The following is a 21,385-nucleotide window of genomic DNA, read 5'->3' on the forward strand; positions in this document are numbered from 1 at the left end:
ATACAGTAGGTCCTTGTTGATAAAGGGGCTATATAATTTAAAAGTCCAGACTTCCATCTTCTCTTAAAGATGATCCAGCAATACTGAGTCCACCTTCCTGCCTGCCCCCAGGGTGCCCCAGTCCCTACCACTCCCTATTGCTCTCATCTACTTCTGTCAATAAGATTAGCTATTTTCCCACTTTGCTGTTTGAGTTTAAGGCTATGAGTTTATCAGGGGCTTATCTTCTGTTAGGGCCAGTTTTCCAACATACAGTTGTTAATAAATATTTGTACAATCAAATGAATTAACTTATGTCAACTAGCTTTTGTGAGCACTTACTACATATAGGGCCTGTGACTGGATGGCCATTTCCCAGAGATGAATAAAGCACAGGCCCTAACGTCTGAAAAGTCATAATCCAGTGGGGTGGTGGAAGACAGATATGTATATGGTCCAATTCTGGACTTGAGGTGGTTGAGTAGAAGTTTCTGAGGAGAAGATCTTAAACTGTATCTTTCAAAAAATATATATTTATTCATTTATTTGCCTGTGCTGGGTCTTGGATGCAGCACGTGGGATATCCCATCTTTGTCGAAGCATGCAGGATCTTTAAATTGCAGAATGTGGAATCTAGTTCCCTCACCAGGGATTACTCCCCTGCCTTGGGAGTGCAGAGACTCAGCTGCTGGACCACCAGGGAAGTCCCTTGAATTGTATCTGGAAGAATGAGAAGTCAGCCTTGTGAGGGAGTTGATGGGGGGGCCCTGGAGGGGAAGAGAGTGTTTTAGGTAGAAGCCACAGTAGCTATGAGGGCTGGGAGGTGGCTGAGATTCCATGTGCTTGAGGAACTTAAGACCAGTGTTACCGAAGTTTAATAAGAGAGTGGGGAGAGTGGTAGTAGATGACGTCGGAGGTGTATTTTTATATTAACAGCCTAACTCTTAAGCCCGGCAGCTGTTGGGCAAATCCGTGTTCCCGATCTTCAGAGGGCTTGCTCAGAACAGGTAGCTGGCTTAGCACGGTCAGGGTAGGGCCGGGGCCTAATCCCTTCTCCTGCCGCCGGTGCCAAGGACAGGGCAGGGCACAGAGCAGGTTTCAGTAAAGATCTGCTGACAGCACACTTGAGAAGAGAACAGGAAGTGCAGGCTCTGTTGAGGGAGGCCCAGACGCTTCTCCCTCTTTATAGGGGCACTCGTTCTCAAGTCGCTACCACCCTCAAGCCACACACAGAGCTGGGAGAATGAGATGCAGGGAGGAACCTACACAGGCCCTACCCGCAGAAACCTCAGAGGGGAGGGGGTAGGGGGACGGGTAGGAAAACGGGCTGAGAGAGTTAAGGGAGGGCATCCTACTTAGCTTGGATGGCGGGAGGAGTGGGGGGAAGCAGGTCAGGAAGGCAGATATGGGGCCTTTTGGCCATTTAGGAATGTGTGGGGCCATTTTACCTATACAGGTTTGGACGCTTCGCTTTGTTTTCTGGCATCATTCCTTCTGAAAACACTAGCAGGCCCCAATGAGTTTCCCCCCGGGGCGGGTCCTCGCTCTAATTCCTCAGCCCTCTGCAAAGGGGCAGGGCCTCCCAGCGAGCTCCGATCCGGGCCGCATAACCTAGCTTTGCCCACCAGGGGCCGCTGCACAGGGGTGACTAAGCGCGCGGGTTCCTAAGCTGCAGAGAGGCGGAAGCCGATTGGCTGCGGGGCGCGGCGAGAGGGGCGGAGCCTGGGATGCCGGCCGGGAGTAGGGGGCTGGGAACGCGCCCCCGGCTGAACCGGGCCGGGTCGTTGTGGCCTCGGGCAGTACCCGGCGGCAGTCGTAGTGTCCAGGCCCTCTGCCCTGCCCGGCTCTAGAGCTGAGGCGAGTGGATCGGCACCGAGGCCCGGAGATCCGGGCTACTGTCATCGTCGCCGCCGCCGCAGGCCTGGGTTACCTGAGCGACTTGCGTGTCAGGGCCAGCCAGCCCGTCCGTTTGCGGGCGGTTAGCACGGGAGAGACTCTAGTGGGCCAAAGGGAGGCTTGGGACCCGACCCTTGGCTGGGGAGAGGGATCCTAGAGGAGACTAGCGCTGGCCGGGAGAGCCCTCCGGGGTCTGTGGGTGCCGGACGGCTGCCTACAACAGGTTATTCCGGGATAAGCCCGGCGCTGGGGCGGGCCCGGGCTTCGCTGGGGGCCGGGCGGCGCTGGGCGGGCCTGCGGGAGAGCACGCCCCCGCCCGCCCCGGGCCCGCCCCGCGCCTCCCGCCGCACGCCCGCGAGCCTCTATCCCGGGCCTGGCCCGTGCGCGTCCGCCTGCTGAACCTGGGCACCGCCGGCCGGGGCACGGGACTGGGCGGGATCGCTGACCTCGGCCTTGGAGGCCTGGGATCCCCGAGCCACCCGCTCCCGCGGGGGCCTCGAAGTCGCACGCCCTCCCCGAACCTGCGCTGCTCGCGGATTCCCGGCGGGGCGAAGCCAGGTGCCCCCTTCTTCTCCTCCTTTTTCTCCCTCCCCCACTCCGGTGCCCGCGGGAGGTCCCGCCCGCTCACCCACTCCCCAAGGGGTGTAGCCGGCTGCGGAGCGGACAGCGGCTCCGCGGCCACCTTGTCCAAACTCTCCGGAAGCGGCTCGAGCTGACAGGGCACTCAGGCCGTTGCAGCTCCAGCGGACCCACAGTTGGGCCAGAGACGCCGGCCTTCCTCCCGCTCCCAAACTTGGAGCACTTGACCTTTGGCTGTCGGAGGAGGCAGACGCGCGGGTGGCTGGACAGCTGCGGCACCTCGAGGGCATCTTGCCTGGGGTTCCAGGACCGGGCTCCCGACTTTGCCTCTGAGATCCTGAGGTGTCTCCATCAGGCGCATGTTGACTGAGACCTGGAGTCATGGATGTGTGCGCTCGTCTTGCCCTGTGGCTCCTTTGGGGGCTCCTCCTGCATCACGGCCAGAGCCTCAGCCAAAGCCACAGCGAGAAGGCGACCGGCTCGGGCGCCAATTCTGAGGAGTCCACTGCAGCAGGTAAGGCCTTGCCACGGGCAAGAACTGAGTTGCCCAAGTGGGGAAGTTTGAACAGTCGGTTCTACACTTGTGATTGATGGAGGACCCACTCATGACACTGCCAGTTTTTAGGAGTCCAGGGAGTTCTTTCCTTTCAGGAGCTATTGCTGATGTCTTTTGAACAACTTTCTTCATCCCTTCTCAGGATGTCTTTTGTTGGCAGAGAAAGACGGTTTGCTTCTGGCGCACCTTGGCCTTTCAGATCAGCGAGTCAAGACCCTGTCTCAGGACTACTTGTCTGGAATAATGGCCGGGGCAGATGATAAGTCTATTGCTCTTGGCCAGTTTCAGCACTTGGCAGCACAGGGGAGGTTGAGGCTACTTGGACTGGGCAGGGAAAGTCAGGACTGAGCCAGCTTTATTACTCTGTAAGTTAGTGTTGAGGTGTGCCTTGCTATTCCAGTGAGTGTGGGAACCCTATTTCCTCCCTGCCCTTAGGTAATCTGCTGTCTCCTAGCTGTGCCCATTTGAAATATCAAAGCAGTTCCTTAGATGGAATGCTGTTTATCACTAGGGAGTTAAATGGACTTTTCTTGACATAGGCATGATATAATTCCTGGGACCACTTGTTGACTTACTCTGTTTCTTCTGACTGATGATGGTAGGAGTTCCACAATATTTTTGATCTGTCCTGCTTTTTCCTGTGTACTCATCGAGCCTTGTCAAAAAAGTAGGAGCCCTGGTGCTCTGTTGCAGGAAAAAAAAAAAAGCACCTTTAAAATTCAGTTGTTTTATACAAGGCTTAGAAGGAATCCAGTTTTTTACCCTCATGTCTCTCACACTGTCACTGGGATCTGCCCAAAGCAGTGGGCTGCAGAGTAAGGAGAATTTATAGCTGGATTCTTTCTACGGATGGGCAAGCTCAGGTGAGGGGTAGCCTCAGTGAATACCCATTGATACAAGGAGGAAAAGGAAGTGTCATGGTGGCCAGGAAGTTTCATGGATGGATTCTGGGGCTGGCTTTGGTGGTAGACCCTTTCTTAGGTAATCCCCCTTTAAGTTCCTTGACTGGGCTGGGTGTGATTATAGGTACCTCAAGGGTTAACTTACAAATGAGGCCAGAAGTTGCCTTATGTATAAGCATGGCACCTAGGATGTAGCTTTGAAGATAGGACCTCCTTGCATATTGATCCTGTTTCGCCACACATTGTCTCCTTGGCCCCTGAAACTAACTGAAAGCTTGGTTCTCACTGGGCTGTGAAGGGGAAGACTAGTAGGCCGATGTAGGTCAAACTGTGAAGAAGACTTGAGGAGCATTTCTGCTGTCCCAGTGACATCCCTGTTTGTAACTAATAATATGTTCCTTTTTCACCCTAAAATATGAGTGCCTGATGTAAAATGAATATATATATATATATATTTTTTTTTTTTTGGTCAGCGAGGAACAGTTCTATATTTTAGACACGTGCTAAAAGGGATGAAGTTTTGAATTTAGGCACTAGCTAGCTGTCAGGAAGATTTGTGTGTTTGTGTATGCCATAGGTAAGAGGCATTCCTCATCTCTCATAACCACCCCCTGAATGAAGCTTACGGAGACAGCCCTCCACACAATGTATTTTAGAGGCCTGGTTATGTTGATTATACTAAAGCTTCTCTTTTGGTTTTTTTCTTCCTCTCAGTTCAGAAATTACTTTCTGTTGTCACAATAATATTGAACCCCAGGCAGGAAATCTTAGAGACCCAGGTGCTGGGAATGGCTATGGTTTGTGGTAAACTGGAGGCCCCAGCACTGTTGTCCTGGTAGGTTGTCCCTTTGCGCCTGTCTGGGGCTTTGTCTCCGACTCAGATAGGAACTTGTTTCTGCAGAGAGGTAGTCTGGGCTCGTGGATTCGGTTTGGTGAGGAGGTTTTTACACAGCCTTTCGATTCCCTCTGTATCCTCAGAACTCAGGAGTTTTACTTAGCCTTAAAACAGCCACTTTTCTAAGTCAGAGTCAACATATCTAGTCAATTTGTAGGTTCTAAAGTTTGTATGTTACAACCACACAGCTATTTTTCCCCATGAAAGTCTTGCAAATGCTCAATTAGAATGTGGGGCAGGTGGTATTATCCCTGTTTTTATTGTTGAAGAAACTGGGTCCTATGCTCAGTTTTCTAATCTTAGGACCTAGCCTTCTTCCAACTTTGCAGGCCCTGCCCTGTTAAAGGAGCACTAAGCAAGGGCAAGAGAATGTTAGTTTCCTCCTGGTGAGTTAGTGGGCCCTAGTGAAAGATCCAATAAAAGGGCTTTATTTTTCTCCTCTGGAGGGTCTTCTGCAGGGGCCAGAAAATTGCATTTTTTGTCTTATTGGATGTATATATGTCTATCATAAAGGTCTAGCTCTCTAGGGAAGGCAGTGCTCTGCTAGGAGAACTTACTGAGCTGTAGAGAAGCCATTCCTGTCACCTCTGGCTCTTTGGTGCCTGTATACCCAGCTGTGCTAAATTACTTTTTCAGTAAAGATCTGTGCTTGATGGTGGTGCTGCTCTGGGGCTGGCACTTGTGAAACTGGCCTGAAATTGATGCCTGGAACCTCTCTTAGTCTCTGGACCCCGTTGTCTCTAGAAACTCAAAATGTTCCTGCAGAATGTGTGTGAGGGGTCCCACATGAGTCTGGGGTTGTGACTGCCAGTGTTGGTTGAGGGCCTCTACTCAGAAACTGTGGTTTGACTCAGCAGAGCTAGAACAGGGCCTTGGAGGAAAGGCATCTAGGCAGTCTACAGAGTGCAGGTTGGCTTCTCAATCAACTGCTAATGGAGTGGGAGGCCAGAGTCCTGCCTGCCCACCCAGCTAGCTGCTGCTGCCTCCAAGGCTATAAATGGCCTGGCCATCTTGGTGGCTATGCTAATTTTAGCTGAGGGTAGCTCCCGGAACTGGATTGGGGCCAACAGCAGGTGGGTGGGGCTTGGCTGAGACTAATACTGGGAGATGGGCAGAGGGTCACTCTAATCCTAGGGCAGCTAGGACATCATCTGCACCTATACCTCAGCTTTGACAGTCATCCTTAACTAGGTTAATTTATTTAGCAAACATTGGACAGTGCCAGTTCATGTGCTCTTTATTCAGCAAATATTTGAGTGTCTTCTCTGGGCCAGGCTCTGTGTTTGGTGTTGGGAGTTTATTTATTTAAATATTTGTTTGTTTGCTTATTTATTTATCTGACTGCGCTGGGTCTTAGTTGCGGCACACAGCGGGATCTTTGATCTTTGTTGGGGCATGTACCATCTTTAGTTGCTGTATTCGAGCTCTTAGTTGCAGTATGCAAACTCTTAGTTGTGCCATGTAGGATCTAGATCCCTGACCAGGAGTGGAACCCTGGTCTCCTGCATTGGGAGTCTTAGCCACCGGACCACCAGGGAAGTTCCGGTGTTGGGATGAACAAAACGGACATGTTCTCTGGCCTCATGGAGTTTAGAGTCTAGTGGGAAGATAGAAAATAAATAAATAAATGTAGTATCTTGTGGTAGGTACTCTGGAAGAAAACATGGAGTGCTGTGGCACAGAACGAGAGGAGGAAAGAGAGCTAGCTAAAATAGGAACCTAGTGCCTGGTAAGACATCAATAACATCACTAACATCAACAGTAATAGCAATGGACATTTTTTAGTGCTTACTGTGTGGCAGGCACTATTCCAAATATTTCTTTTAATTCTTAAAACCATTGTGTGTGCTTGGTATTATCTCTGTTTTATAAGTAAGGAAATGAAATCATAAAGAGGTCAAGTAACTTGTCCAAGGTTGTGCAGATAGTAGGGAATAGAGCCAGAGTTTGAACTCTGGCAGTCTGACTCTTCTCCCCACCTCCACCTCAGCCACTGGGTTATACACTCTTTCAAAACTTTGTGATAAAGGCTATAGTAGAGGTATAATATATACATACAGAAGGCTGTGGGAAGCCCAGAGGAGCAAGTGACTAACCCTGCCTGGGAGAACTGGGGGAGGCTTCTCAGTTTCCTCCATAATTTTTCTCAGATCTTGGGGAGATAAAAAGTGGTTGCTTAACTCAAAAGTTTAGAGGTGGAAACATCAGTTAGTTCAACTTATTTTTTACATGTGAGGAAACTGATGTCCAGAGGGGCATCACACAGAAATTCCACAGTGGGTTATTAGTAGAACTAGACAAAGACCTTTGAGTCAGGGACCCAGGCTTAATCAGTTATTCAAACCACAAGTCCAATTGGAAGGAACCTAGGGCTACAAAGAAGTCTAGTTTGGGAGTGGGGGTGGGGATATGTATTTAGAGAATATTAAATACAACATAATACACAAGTTTAATGAAGCAAGCAGGGAAGACAGTGTAGGCTAAGGATTAAAAGAGCTCTGTGTGGGCTGAGCTAGGCTAAGGTGGCTGGGGAGGGCTTCCTGGAAGGAGGGGTTGGGCGGAGGCAAAAGAGAACTTGGTGGGGAGTAGCCTGACTTGGGGATTGCTGGAGGAAAGGGGGTATTGTAGACGTCTGGAGCACCAGTGTGAGTGCACGGGGTCTCTTTGGCGGCTGAACAATAACTGGGCAGAGTTGCTTCATAGTTGGCCAACTACCTCACATGAAAGCCAGTAGACAGGAAGATTGCAGTCACGTGTGATCTGTGGCAGTTCTGATAACTACTATAATTTTGAAGTAATGATGATTGTGTATAATATTTGGAGATGTCTTCACCAATGGTAATGTGGCATGGGAATGTCTGTAATTTCTGTTGGTGACAAAATCATAGGTGGTGCTAATAATATTGTGGTTGGTTTTAATATATAATTGAAGGAAATGCTAACTTTCGGTAAGAGAATGCTGAAAATAAGATATAATTTCTTTCCCATTCAAATTCACAAGCCCTCCTGAATTCTTCTCATGGGCGCCTTAGGAATGTGGAGCCTTCATGCTAAGAACTCCTGTTCTCTGACAAGGAGGAGATGAGGTCTTACGGGGAGGGTTTCCTAGGTCTCCAAAGGACTTGTCTTTGAGCCCCAGGGGCCCTTCATTTCCTGTATTTCAAAGCCTTCATTTCCATACTGTATCTCAGGACTGAGATACAGTCCTGAGTGATTTCATGGGCATACTGTGGTATACTACCCTTTGTGAGAAATGATTCTCCAGGAGACCCTGTAGCTCTGGCTGTCACACTTTTTGGGAGAGAGAAAGATACCAAACTGGGTCTCCAACAGAGCTTTCTTTTTTTGTTACTGCTAATTAAAAAAAAAAAATACAATCTATGAAGATATACAACTAAATATAAAGAATAATGCATTGAATACCCATGTGCTACACCACAGTTTAAGAAGTCAACTAATAATAATACAGAGCTTTCTTTATTACCCCTGGATACTACATATAAAGTTCTAATGTAACACATGGCACATTGTACAGATGTTTGCTCTCTTGCAAGTATAAGCTCTTTGTGGAAGAAGGGAGGAGGGGTTGTACTTTGTCTATATCTGTTTTTATTGGGCCCAACCTAAAACCTCTATTAAAATTTGTTAGAAAAGCTGGAATCAGGGCCTGTTTGAATGGATTGCATTTTCTCTCTTCCTTTCAAAGCTTTTCGTATATCTTGGTACCCATTCTGGGCTTTTCCTCAACACTTGGAGGTGTTGCTCACCCAGAGCACTCTGTATTTTCACTGAAGCTCAGATCTGTTTTCCCTTTTCAATGTACTGTTTTATGTTATCCTTAACTTTGGAAGTAGGTAGAGCTGTTTTTATTATTATGCTTGTTTTTTTTTTTTGGCTGCACCACACAGCAGGCAGGATCTTAGTTCCCTGACCAGGAAGTGTACCCATGCTCCCTGCAGTGAAAGCATGGAGTCCTACCACTGGACCATCAGGGAATTCCCATTAAGCCTATTTTAAAGGTGAAGGATTTATTTGTGTTGTTGGTCACATAGCGAAAAAGTGGCAGGCTCAGAACCCTAACTCTGGGGATCAGTGTATCCAGCCCTTGTTTTTATCAAAACGCTTTATCTGTCAATATATCCTTAACCAGTCTGGCTTGCAGAGCTTAACCTCAATGATCTGGCCATACTGTGCTTAGTCGCTCAGTTGTGTTTGACTCTTTGTGACCTCATGGACTATTGCCTGTCAGGCTCCTCTGTCTGTGGGGATTCTCCAGGCAAGAATACTAGAGTGGGTTGCCATGCCCTCCTCCAGGGGATTGAACCCAGGTTTCCTGCATTGCAGGCAGATTCTTTATCATCTGAGCCACCAGGGAAGCACCAGTCTGGCCATAGCTGTGTTAACAAAGGTGTTTGAATAGTCTAGTCACCTATCACAAAGTGCTACTCTGGAGGATGGTGGAGTCTATAATCTTATCAATCATGCTGCCCTGTTGGAGTTTTCTGTGTATGTGCCCCGCCTGCTTGATATAAACTCCTCAAGGGTTAGGACAAAAAACTTCTAACAAAAGGCTGCTGCTAAGTCGCTCAGTCATGTCCAATTCTTAGCGACCCCATGGACTGAAGCCCACCAGGCTCCTCCGTCCATGGGATTTTCCAGGTAAGAGTACTGGAGTGGAGTGCCATTGCCTTCTCCGTTAGCGAAAGGCTAGGCGTGTGGTATACTTTACATATTGTAGAGGTTGTAAAACTGAATTGGAGGGGATTTATTGTCTGGTTCTGTTTCTACTGTAGGTTACTAGGCACTTGCTTAGAAATTGAAAAAATTTTCCTTTGAAAGGGTTAGATAAAGTTGAAGAAATAAACTTTACTTCTTTAGAAAGTTCATTGCTTTAGAATTTCTCACTTTTTGGGAATTCCTTGATGGTTCAGTGGTTAGGACTCAGCACTTTCACTGGTGGGGTCTGGGTTCAGTCCCTAGTTCTGATCTCTGGTCAGGGAGCTAAGATCCCTCAAGCTGTGTGGTGAGGCAAAACAAACAAACAAAAAGAATTTCTCATTTTTTGCTTTTGTTAAAAAAGTCATTCAGATCAGTTTGAGTGTAACAGCCTCACTTCACTTGGAAGAAGTTTGTCAAGGATTTTAAAGAAACCAGACTTTTATTGTTGCAGCCCTTACCAAGAGAATGCAGTTAAAAGTAGCTGGAAACTGTCTAATTGCAGAAAGGACTTATGTGTAATGGGGAGAAGAAAGTTGGGAATTGAGTGGGTGGGCCTGGGTAGAAGCCTAGATGAGATGATTAACTTTGGTTGTCAGAAGGATCTAAATTGGCCATGGTCAACAGACATAAATACCTGGATCTAGGGAAGCTTCAGAATTCCAGCCCTGTGGGCCTTGTAGACGGAGAAGGCAATGGCACCCCACTCCAGTAACTCTTGCCTGGAAAATCCCATGGATGGAGGAGCCTGGTGGGCTGCAGTCCATGGGGTCGCTAAGAGTCAGACATGACTGAACTACTTCACTTTCACTTTTCCTTTCATGCATTGGAGAAGGAAATGGCAAACCACTCCAGTGTTCTTGCCTGGAGAATCCCAAGGACAGGAGAGCCTGGTGGGCTGCCATCTCTGGGGTCGCACAGAGTCGTACATGACTGAAGCGACTTAGCAGCAGCAGCAGCAGCACCTCAGGTTTATGAGCCTGAAAAGTCTTAGTCAGAACCTGAGTGTTTTATGGTTGTTGTTGTTCAATTGCTTAAGTCGTGTCCGACTCTTTGCGACCCTGTGGACTGCAGCACATCAGGCTTCCTTTTCCTTCAGTATCTCCCAGAGTTTTCTCAGATTCGTGCGCATTGATGCTATCTAACCATCTCATCCTCTGCTGCCCCCTTCTTCTTTTGCTTTTAGTCTTTTCCAGCATCAGGGTCTTTTCCGATCAGTTGGCTCTTTGCATTAGGTGGCCAGAGTGTTGGAGCTTCAGCTCCTTTTGGTGGCACCTTTCTAATGAAAGTTACTTCTCTGAACCTGCTGCAGTTCATATTTTACTTCAGGTGTACCCTCTAGACTTATATGGACTCTGGGTGTGGACAAATTAGACCCTTAACTCAAGGCTTACCCTAGGCCACAGGAACGCTGTTGATAATGTCTGGGTGCTAGTATTTCATTTCCGGCCTATACCCCCTTCCTTTTACCGGTTGTAACCACTTCCCTAGCCCCACCTGCAGACTTGAAATGGCTGACCAGATTGGTCTAGTCCCTACCTGTGTTGATGCATAACAAATTATCCTCAAATGTAGAGGCTTAAAATAGTCAACATTTATTATATTCAGTTTCTGTGGGTTGGGAATCTGGGTGCTGCTTAGCTGGGTGCCTCTGGCTCAAGGTCTCTCATGAGGCAGTAGTCAAGTTGTTGGGCTAGGGCTAAAGGCTCACTGGGGGGGCGAGTATTTGCTTTCAAGCTCATTTATGTTGTTGGTAGGCCTTGGGCCCTTGCCACATGGGCCTTGGCACTGGGCTGCCTCATGACGTGATAGTTAGCTTTCCCTAGGACAAGTAATGTAAGAGGGAGTGCCCGCTGTGGAAGCTGTAGTCTTTTCATCACCTAATCTTGCAATTAATGGGCCACAACTTCTGCCATATTCTATATGTTAGAAGCAAGTCAGTAAGTCTAGCATGAACTCCAGGTGAAAGTGAAAGTGAAAGTTTAGCCACTCAGTCGTTTGGGACTCCTTGTGACCCCATAGACTGCAGCCTACCAGGCTCCTCTGTACGTAGGATTTTCCAGGCAAGAGTACTGGAGTGGGTTGCCATTTCCTTCTCCAGAGGATCTTCCCAACCCAGGGATTGAACCCAGGTCTCCCACATTGTAGGCAGACACTTTACCTGAGCCACCAGGGAAATCCCTTGCTAAAAGAAGCCCTCACTTAAGCTTAAATGCGCCCTTCTACTCCCAAGGGATTATACAGTAGCATGAAGAGGGTAGGGATCCCTGGGGGCCATCATAGAGGATGCCTGTGACATCATTCTAGGGCTGTGATCTTGGGAACAGTGGCTTCTGGGTGCTGAGTCCTCTGAACTTTTCTCTGACTTCCTTTGCCTACTCCTTAGAGTCTTGTGGAGTCTTTCTACTCTCTTTGGTGGTATGTCTGTTTGGTTCATGTATGACTTCATTGCTTTGACATGTAGAGTTGACATGGCCCTTCTGTCTGTATTCCTCCCTTGTTTTCAACCCAGTTCTAAACTAGATTTTTATTCTAGGTTCTAGTCATGTGTCCCAACTCATTGTCTGGTATGTTCATTTCTGGAGCTCATTGTATAGCCACTGACCTTGGAGCTTTCACTGCCCCAGTTTGGCTTTGGAGAGCTCGACATATTAGTGCCATTGAACTGGGACTTACACCTTGACAGCTGGAAAACTTACTCTGACCTTTTGCGTTGTTGGTGTTGGGTGCCAGGACTTCACATCCTAGTATGTCAGAGTTGGCAGGGGTTTTAAGTCCCATTGCTCCTAAACTCTTTAATTGACATATGACAGGAACAGATTTGCCCAAGGTCTCAGTTGGGTCTATAATCTGATTTTGTCTAATTATCATTCACATGCTGTTCCCACTCTGTGGTGGAGACTCTTTACCCTAATGCAGCCGGTTTGGGTTGTTAGGAGGTCTGAGACCCATACAGAGGAGGAGCAGAAAGCAGTTCACAGTACTGTATAGTGTTCACAGAAATTGCACTGGGCAGATTGGGGCTATGTCAAGTCAGTGCTGCTTCTGAGGAGCTTTCCCTGCCTGGCTAGGGAGCTTTTATGTGAGGCACAGAAAAAGAAGCTCAGTAATATCTGTGGCATATGGTGACTAATACCTGCATTCTACACTCCACTGGCAATCTCAGTTCAAAGCAAGGAGAGAGCTGTTTGTTGGGATGTACAGAGCAGACTTCCTGAAGGAGGTGGGTCAGAGTGCTGTACTAAGATTGTCATCGTTGTTTGGCTCAGCTTGTCACATTATATATAGATTTGGGGCCTCCACAGGCAGGGTAAATGTATCTAAAGCCCTGTGAAGTGCCAAGGGGGTGCTTTCTGAGCACTGAGAATTTGACAGAAGCCATGCCTCTTTTGGCACAACTTGCTAAGGCAGGTGAGACTTGGATAGGGATAGCTGTGGTCCTGTCGTGTTGATCAGAGCGCAGCAGATTTATGTCAATGAGAGGCCTGCAAGGAAAAACCTGAAATGAGTCAACAGCACTGTACTTTCGCTTTCTGCTGGGGAGTTTGGACTGGAGATGGTGCAGGCTTTAAAATCCCTCTGCTACTGCTACTGCTGCTAAGTTGCGTCAGTCGTGTCTGACTCTGTGCGACCCCATAGATGGCAGCCCAACAGGCTCCTCTGTCCCTGGGATTCTCCAGGCAAGAATACTGGAGTGGGTTGCCATTTCCTTCTCTAATACATGAAAGTGAAAAGTGAAAGTGAAGTTGCTCAGTCGTGCCCAACTCTTAGCGACCCCATGGACTGTAGCCTACCAGGCTCCTCCGTCCATGGGATTCTCCAGGCAAGAGTACTGGAGTGGGGTGCCATTGCCTTCTCCCTAAAATCCCTCTAGGGGTGGTATTTTCCTTCTGGGCCCAGACCGCTTTGCCCACTTCGTCTTCCTCTGTTCCCCTCTTTACATTTTGGCCTAGTGAGGCTTTTTCCTTTGTCCTGGTCTGCAGAACACACTTTATCCTGCTTCTCTTTTGCCTTTATTTACAGATACCATTTTACTGCCTCCCAGAATGTCCTCCCCTCTCCTGCCTAACCTCTCAGTCCTCTGTGAAGTGTTCCCTGCCATTAATGCTAGCCACAAGTTCCCTCTCATCTCTGGACTCCAGTAGCACTTGCTATCTACAACACTCTGTGCACTTCTCACCCTGCTTATGCCACTTAAAACAAGAGATAGCCTGATGTGGAATCAAGAGCACTGGGCGTGACTTGAGTTCTTACTGACATCACAATCCAAACTTCAGTCTCCTCCCTTGAAAACAGGATTAAAATGTGTATGAAGTGGTTGTATAGCTTTTAAAGCCTTTTTTGTTTGTTTGTTTTTTGCATATTTTCCTCTCTCAGGGTAAGAGCCATGTCTGTTTTTTTTTAACCATAGCACCCATCCTTAGTATCTATCACAGCATGGATCAGAGGGTATGTGCCCAGTAGATATCTGTTGAATAAATGGATGAATAATAATGAGTTGATCTTGGGACCGAATAGTCATCTAGGGAGAGTGCCAGGTAAATTGTTATCAGTTCCTAGGAAAAACTTTGACAAGAGTGCTTTGAGGTAAGGGGTAGAGTTCACGTGGGGGCTTTCTGAGAAGCTCTGTAGTCATTCATTGTTTTTCTACTGCCTGCTGCTGCTGCTAAGTCGCTTCAGTCGTGTCCAGCTCTGTGGGACCCCAGAGACGGCAGCCCACCAGGCTCCGCCGTCCCTGGGTTTCTCCAGGCAAGAACACTGGAGTGGGTTGCCATTGCCTTCTCCAGTGCATGAAAGTGAAAAGTGAAAGTGAAGTCGCTCAGTCATGTCCGACTCTTAGAGACCCCATGGTACTTCATCCCTATTTACTGAGTATCTACTGAAGCTGCACTTGGAGATAGTTATCAGTCACGCTGACAACTCAGCGGGTGGGTCCACCCTTGACTCTGGCTGGCAGTTTCTATTTGCCGCAGCACTGGCTGCCCTGAGACAGTGGCTGTCGTAGGAATGGAGCAGGGCTGAGCTCCTGGAGGCCTGATATGAGACCTGAGGCAGGGCTTCCTTGGGCCCTGCTGCTCTCTGTCCTCGGTTCCATGGACGCCGTGGTTTACCACAGAGCAAGCATGAGATAGCCGAATGAACAGAACTACTCTTCTTAGCCTGTCCTGTGGGATGGAGAAGGGAGCCTTCTTTCGTACTGGGCTTGTTGTGCAGTAGGGAGGTAGGATAGTCCAGTGAAGGTCACTGGTGTTGTAAATGTTGTCTCTGATTCTGAGAACTCCCTGGGCCTCAGAGAACTCCAGCCTGAGCAGACATCACACCAGCTTTCCTTCAGGACACTGGGGAGGGGCCTCTAGGGAGAATTGGTAAAGGAACAAAGGCCTAAGAGAGCCAGCTGTGCTGTCAGCATGGCCCAACCCAGACGAACCTGTCCCTTTCTCCATGAGCCAGGTTTACAGAGCTCCTGGCTGCCTTGTATTGAGTTCTGGCCGAGGTAATGACCAGAAATCTCACTGGCTGGCAGGCCTGAGGCAGGCAGGCAGGCTTCCAAATCTCATATGCCTCTGATTTTCTCCAGTGAGATTCAGTAGCTCTGCTCCTGATTGGCCTCTCTGGGTTATCTCAGGGCTCTCACGAAGCTCTCAGAACTCTCATCACCACTGTGTATGTTAAAACAAGTGTGCTAGTGTTTTCCAAGTTCCCAGAGCCAGCGTCTAGAATGCAGGGACCAGGGGAGCTGGGTGCACTTCAGGTATACACATACACAAGTTAGACAGCAGCTTGTGTCCGTGTGTGTACCTGGGCACCCAGACATCAGGTCTTATTTCAAGAAACCTTTGCTGACGAGGGCAAAGTTCACTGGAGCTCATATTGCATATCACTAAAGAGATAAGTGTGTAAGTAAGACAACTCAGATAACTTCAATGATAAGAATGGTGTGATAGCTACCATTTATTGAGCACCTGTTGTAGGCACTGCGGTAGGTACTTTACATCTGTGCAACAGCCGTTAAAGGTGGGCATTTTTCTTATTGTGCAGATGGGGAAACTAACTCTGAGAATTTAAGTAATTTTCCCAAGATGACTAAGCCAGGATTTGAATTTTAGGTTTATCTGACCCAAAGGCCAGTGCTGTTTCTGTTTTTAATAACTGTAGAAGGGAAGGAGACACTTATATGAATTTTAGTAGAGATGTGCATTTGGATTAAAAAGTATACAGCTTATCAGACCATTAGTGACATTAGTTTGTTCTGTCACCTAAGTGGTCTGGAATAAACTGGGATTAGAATTTGTAGGAGATGGGAGAGGGAGTGAGAAAGTGTATTGACTTATACATTCTGCATGGGAGCCTCACATTGATGAAAAGTGTAGCTACAGAGTGCTATGTATTCAGTCTCTAGCCTCCAGAAGTAGCATTATGGTTGAGCTCTTGTGGATATAAGCTTTGGGATAGGGTCTGTATACATATATATAGCATTCTTCACCTCTTCAGTTAACGTTTAACACGTGTGTTATACCCTGCCTGGGAAAAGGATTGAGTATAATAGGGAAGTTAGATGTATACCATTGTTTTTCTTTATCCTAATAAGAGCTCCTCTTTATTGAGCACATACTCTATACCAGGACTGGGTTAAATACTTTCACATACATTATCTTGTTTAATCCTCACAATGCGTCTCCCATTTTATAGCTTATCATGTAAGGCAATCTAGGTTCAGTGTCCTATGGTCCTGTTCGAAAATGGGATCACTTCCACCTGGAGAGGTCAGGGTTGCGTATGGAGGAGGAAGTGGAGGGTCTTCAGGTACTCCAGGTAGAAATAGAAGGTTTCCTCTGGCTGGGAAGCATTCCACCCAGAGGAAGTGTCATGAATAAAGGCATGGAGTGGGACAAAGTGAAGAGCCTTGGGGACATTAGCTAGTCCAGGTTGGCTGGAGAGAAGCACTTATGATGGAGAGTACTATAAAATAAGGCAAAGAAAAGAAAAAAAAAAAGACTGAGGAATGATAATGGAGAACCTCAATGTCAGGCTAAAGAGTTCAGACTTGACTTTGTAGGCTTTGCAGGTGTTGAGTAGGGGAGAGACATGACATGAATTTTGCTTTAGGAAGATTAATCTCATGGACTACACACAAGGCATTGATGGGATGAGGTTGGAGGCAGGAAGTCTGCACAGGAGGCTTTGCAGTTGTTCAAGAGCAGGGATCAGGGTCTGCATTGTGGAGGTAGACTCAGTAGGACTTAGAGTTTAAGTGTAGGGAGGGAAGAAAAGAGTCAAAACCATGTTTTGAGTGTGGGGAGAAGGCAATGTCACCCCACTCCAGTACTCTTGCCTGGAAAATCCCATGGACAGAGGAGCCTGGTGGGCTGCAGTCCATGGGGTCGCTAAGAGTTGGACACGACTGAGTGACTTCACTTTCACTTTTCACTTTCATGCATTGGAGAAGGAAATGGCAACCCACTCCAGTGTTGTTGCCTGGAGAATCCCAGGGACGGGGGAGCCTGGTGGGCTGCCGTCTATGGGGTCGCACAGAGTTGGACACGACTGAAGCGACGCAGCAGCAGCAGCAGCAATGAGGTCCCTGGTGGTGCCAGTAATAGAAAATGGCAGTCTGAAGGAGGGCCAGTGCTAGGGTGTGATGACTAGGGGGCTGGTTGACTTCATTTGAAGTGATAGGCGAGGGCTACACTTCACTGTACTCTAGGAACCAAAGAATTCTCTTCTCTTTGTGCCTGTTTCACTTCACTCCATTTTTGAATGAGTTTTCTGATGCCCAAAGAAGTCAAGGGATTTGTCTAAGGTCACACAGGAACTACTTGGTGGATTCCAAGTCTGAGAATCCAGATCTCTTGCTTTTACCTGTTAAGCTTCCTAACAAAGCTGGGCCTTTACTGCAGGAAAATCAGAGACTTGTGCAGATAGGAAAACCTGGGTTTAGTTCCAGGCTTTGCCATTTTCCATTTGTGAGACCTTGAACAGGTTGCTTTTTCTCTGAGCCTTAGTTTCCAAATTTGCAGTAAAGAGAGTATTAATCTCTACCTCATACAGACAATGGAAGATAAGGCACTTTGTAAAACCCTCAAGGGCTGTGTGAGGGTGTTATTCTAGGATTTTGACTTGGTTTGGAGCCATATGTATAGTGAGTATTTTGGCCCAGTGAGAGCAGACTTTAAATTCGCAGTTTTTTGTGGAAGGTCTTTCATTTTAGGCTTCCTAGGCAACTAACTTACCTTCATTCGGGGGCTTTCAGATCTGGGAACATGCTAAGTTTTCCACAGTCACACATCTCTAATTTTCTAGTGTGAAATGAAGTTGCAGAAGGAACATTAAGTGATTTATACCCTTCCAGGTGTTCTTGGCTTGAGAGAAGGTGATTATTATCACTTTCCCCCAGGCTCTTCTACCAGCCTTCAGTTTCTACCAACCTTCAAGGTCTGTGGGGGCAGAGTGCTAGCTGAATTTAGGCTATGTTTTGAGGGGAAGCTCCTGTTAGACTAGAGTAAGCCCTGGCTTGGGACAGAGGTGCCCGGGTGCAGCTGTTGGTCAAAGCTAGTGCCTGGAGTCCTCTTGTGGTCATCTTTTTGGTTAGCATACATGTTCCTGAGTCCTCTTGAGATGGGGAGGAGGCTGCTTGGGTATCATCAGGTCTGGTCTGTGGTTGTGTCCACTCATTGTCATAAGAGCAGGCCTGAAACTGGCCATCTTGTCTGATGTTTTGTCACACACCCTCTCAAGGTTTTCTGATTAATAAAATACCTATTTACTGTTTTGTAGCTTCTGTCTTAAAGCATTTTTTCCCCACTGTTTTTCTTGAACCTTTTTTTCATTTTCTTCCCTCTTTCTAGATTAGTCCTCTTGAATCTTCATGGCTTTCTTTATGAAAAACCTAGTTTACTAAAAAAAGAACACTAGACTAGGAATTTGCTTGGGCTGTGATACTGTTGATCTTTCTGGGCCTCAGTTTCCCCATGCCTGGTATTTGGGGGAGTAACAGAACCGATCTCACAAGGTCAATGCATGCAGAGTTTATGAGATAATGTGACAAGTGTCTTATACAAATGTGTGTAATTTATTATTATTAGTTTTCCTCTTCTGAATTATCTGATCATGTATCCAGTTCTCTGGTTTTTCCCCTCTTTTTACTACCTTATGTTTCCTAGGTTCTCGCTTTTCCTTATAACCTTGCTTTTTGACTCTTAATGACGATCAGACAAGTATGGCCACACTTGCACAGTTGTAAGGCAGAGGGCTGAGCCTTAGGGAAAGTGACGTCTGTTGGTTTTTGAGTATAACATCTTGTCATTAACTTGAACAAGACTCTTTATCCCTCTGTGCCTTAGTTTTCACATTTGCCCCCTGTGTACCATGCAGCTTGATTCTTGTGAGCTTTAAGTCATTTTCATTTTGGAGAATCCCCCTTTAAAATACAAGCGTTAATGGATTGAGGGTACCCTTGACGTGAGAATCTGGGGTGGAGGATAGAGCCTTCCAGAGGGCAGTTCTTAGTTTACTAATTCGAGAAAGGTGTCAAGGCCTCAGGCATATTTGATGCTGCCTGTCTTATAGCCCACACCCGGCTTCTCTGCCTGAGCTGAGCTTGTGCCTGTACTTTCAGCCAGAAGTCAGAGCTAGGTGAGGCTTGATTCCCCCAGGAATTCAGTGATAAAAATTAGGGCACTTGAGCAGATCTAATTGGCTGAACTGAGTGAAGGTCAGAGGCTTTCCCTGGGGGCTCCTTTTAATCTCCTGTAGTTATAGACTTTTCAGGTTGGGCTAATTAAAATGTTGGCAGCTGGACTCAATACTTTCCTTGCATTAGGTCCTGCTCCAGCCTCCTGGAGTACCAAAAGTTGGCATGGGGTTGTCTTTCCTGGGGAACTGAGGAGTGGGTTTCCATGTCTTCATCTAATGAAAGGCATGATAATGTAATAATATTTGTGTAGAATGGGCTCCCACACATTTCATGGTGGAGAGAGATGTAGGCTGAGACCTGGATCCAGGTATGCCTGGATTTGCTGCTCTCCAGACTTCCAAAGTGCTCTTTCAGGTCAACTGTCTGTTCTGTTAGCCCCCAGTGGGCTTTGGTCTGTTAGCTGGCAAGTAATTCCCATTGCACTGGGGTTGTCTTCCCTTTCGTGCATTCCTGTTCTAACCAGAAAAAGGATATGGATAAGTCCTGCCATGTGCCAGGTCAGGGCTGGTGTTTCACACAGCTGTCTCTTGAGATATGGCCATATCTTTTCATAATGCCCATTTTATAGATGAGAAAATACTCATAAAAGGGAAATAATTTGTTTGGTTGTCATTACAGCCTGTAAGCAGCTGAACCAAAATTCAAACCCATGTCTCTCTCAAAGCCTCTAGTTACCTTCCTACTGCTGCTGCTAAGTCGCTTCAGTCGTGTCCAACTCTGTGCGACCCCATAGACGGCAGCCCACCAGGCTCCCCCATCCCTGGGATTCTGCAGGCAGAAGTCAGAGCTAGGCGAGGCCTGATTCCCCCAGGAATTCAGTGATAAAAATTAGGGCACTTGAGCAGATCTAATTGGCTGAACTGAGTGAAGGTCAGAGGCTTCACTGAAGAAGCCTTTTGAAGCCTTTTGAAGAAGCCAACACTGGAGTTGGTTGCCATTTCCTTCTCCAAGGCATGAAAGTGAGAAGTGAAAGTGAAGTCGCTCAGTCATGTCCGACTCTTAGCGACCCCATGGACTGCAGCCCACCAGGCTCCTCCATCCATGGGATTTTCCAGGCAAGAGTACTGGAGTGGGGTGCCATTGCCTTCTCTGTACCTTCCTAAGGCAGCACAATTTCATATCCTTTCTTTTAAAAATTAATTAATTAATTAATTAGGCTGCGATGGAGCGTCATTGTGTCATGTGGGATCTTTCCTTGTGGCGCAGGGGCTTAGTTGTGGTGGGCAGGCTTAGTTGCTCCGTGGCTGTGGGATCTCAGTTTCCCAACCAGGGATCAAACCCATGTCCCCAGCATTGCAAGGCAGACTCTTAACCACTAGACTACCAGGGGGGTCCCTCCTATCTTTCTAAATAGCACATTTCTTGCCTCTGGAAAGTCTTATCCAGTTCCTACAGCCAGAATTATTTTCTTTCCAGAGCACTCTGCCCTTCACTCTATTCTGGCTGATACCCAGTGAGGCATGGATATACTTCTCTCACTTGACTGCTCCCACTCCTGCAAGGTATGGTACTCAGGATGTGTTCACCAAAAGCCCAAAGGAAGTTGTATTGTTGAAGTTTCAGTCATTCTGACAGACTGGTAAAGGGGAGGCTTGGGGCATAGTCTTGGCTCATTCCCACATAAAGTCAGGTCTCTCTCTTCTTGATTTGCCCCAGTGTGCTGTGTTATTCTGGAGACAGTAGGGCCTTCTAGGCAAGATGCTTTTTGGGTTCCCAAGGAGCAGGCCTCTCTAACTTCAGGTCCCTTTCTTTGGTATCTGGCTTTACAGTTTCCTTCTTATAGTCTCCCTGTGATTAATAAGAGTTAGAGCAGTGTTCCCTGGAGTACAGTGGTGTGATCGCCCTTGGCCTGGCTGTGGTTGCTGGAATATTCCTGCTGACTGTGGATACTTGGGTTTGTTTTGCAAAGAGCAGGCTAAGTTATTAACCCTGTATTTGGGTCTTATGGTTTCTGTAGCCTTTGCCTACTGGTCTGCCTCATTTCATAGGATAAAGACTTTCTTAAAGAAGGCAAGCCTGTGAAGGCATTTTTATAAGTTGAATTATCTTTCTCTTGACTTGAAACACATTATAAAAGTACTTTTGTGCCTTTTTCTGTGCATGTAGTGTATATGTTTAGTGTTTAACACCAAACGTTTGTTCTTTCAGGAATAAATGGCAAATTAGAA

At 47.3% G+C, this 21,385-nt stretch overlaps 1 protein-coding gene across 7 annotated transcripts in view; it reads left to right on the top strand.

The window, feature by feature from the left end:
* The first annotated feature begins 2,203 nt into the window (after positions 1-2,203).
* STIM1 (stromal interaction molecule 1) overlaps positions 2,204-21,385 on the top strand; it is a 204,970-nt gene continuing 185,788 nt past the window's right edge. For 2 of the 7 annotated variants that reach the window (XM_027563068.1, XM_027563072.1), the window contains exon 1: positions 2,215-2,968. In XM_027563068.1, coding sequence (XP_027418869.1) covers positions 2,836-2,968 — 133 coding nt within the window. In that variant the 5' untranslated portion in view covers positions 2,215-2,835. Of the gene's footprint in view, positions 2,969-21,385 lie in introns of all 7 variants that reach the window. The other 5 variants (XM_027563070.1, XM_027563066.1, XM_027563067.1 and 2 more) reach the window with 5 other exon arrangements.

This window comes from Bos indicus x Bos taurus, chromosome 15 (genome assembly GCF_003369695.1).
Source record: "Bos indicus x Bos taurus breed Angus x Brahman F1 hybrid chromosome 15, Bos_hybrid_MaternalHap_v2.0, whole genome shotgun sequence".
In the NCBI taxonomy this organism is placed as follows: domain Eukaryota; kingdom Metazoa; phylum Chordata; class Mammalia; order Artiodactyla; family Bovidae; genus Bos; species Bos indicus x Bos taurus.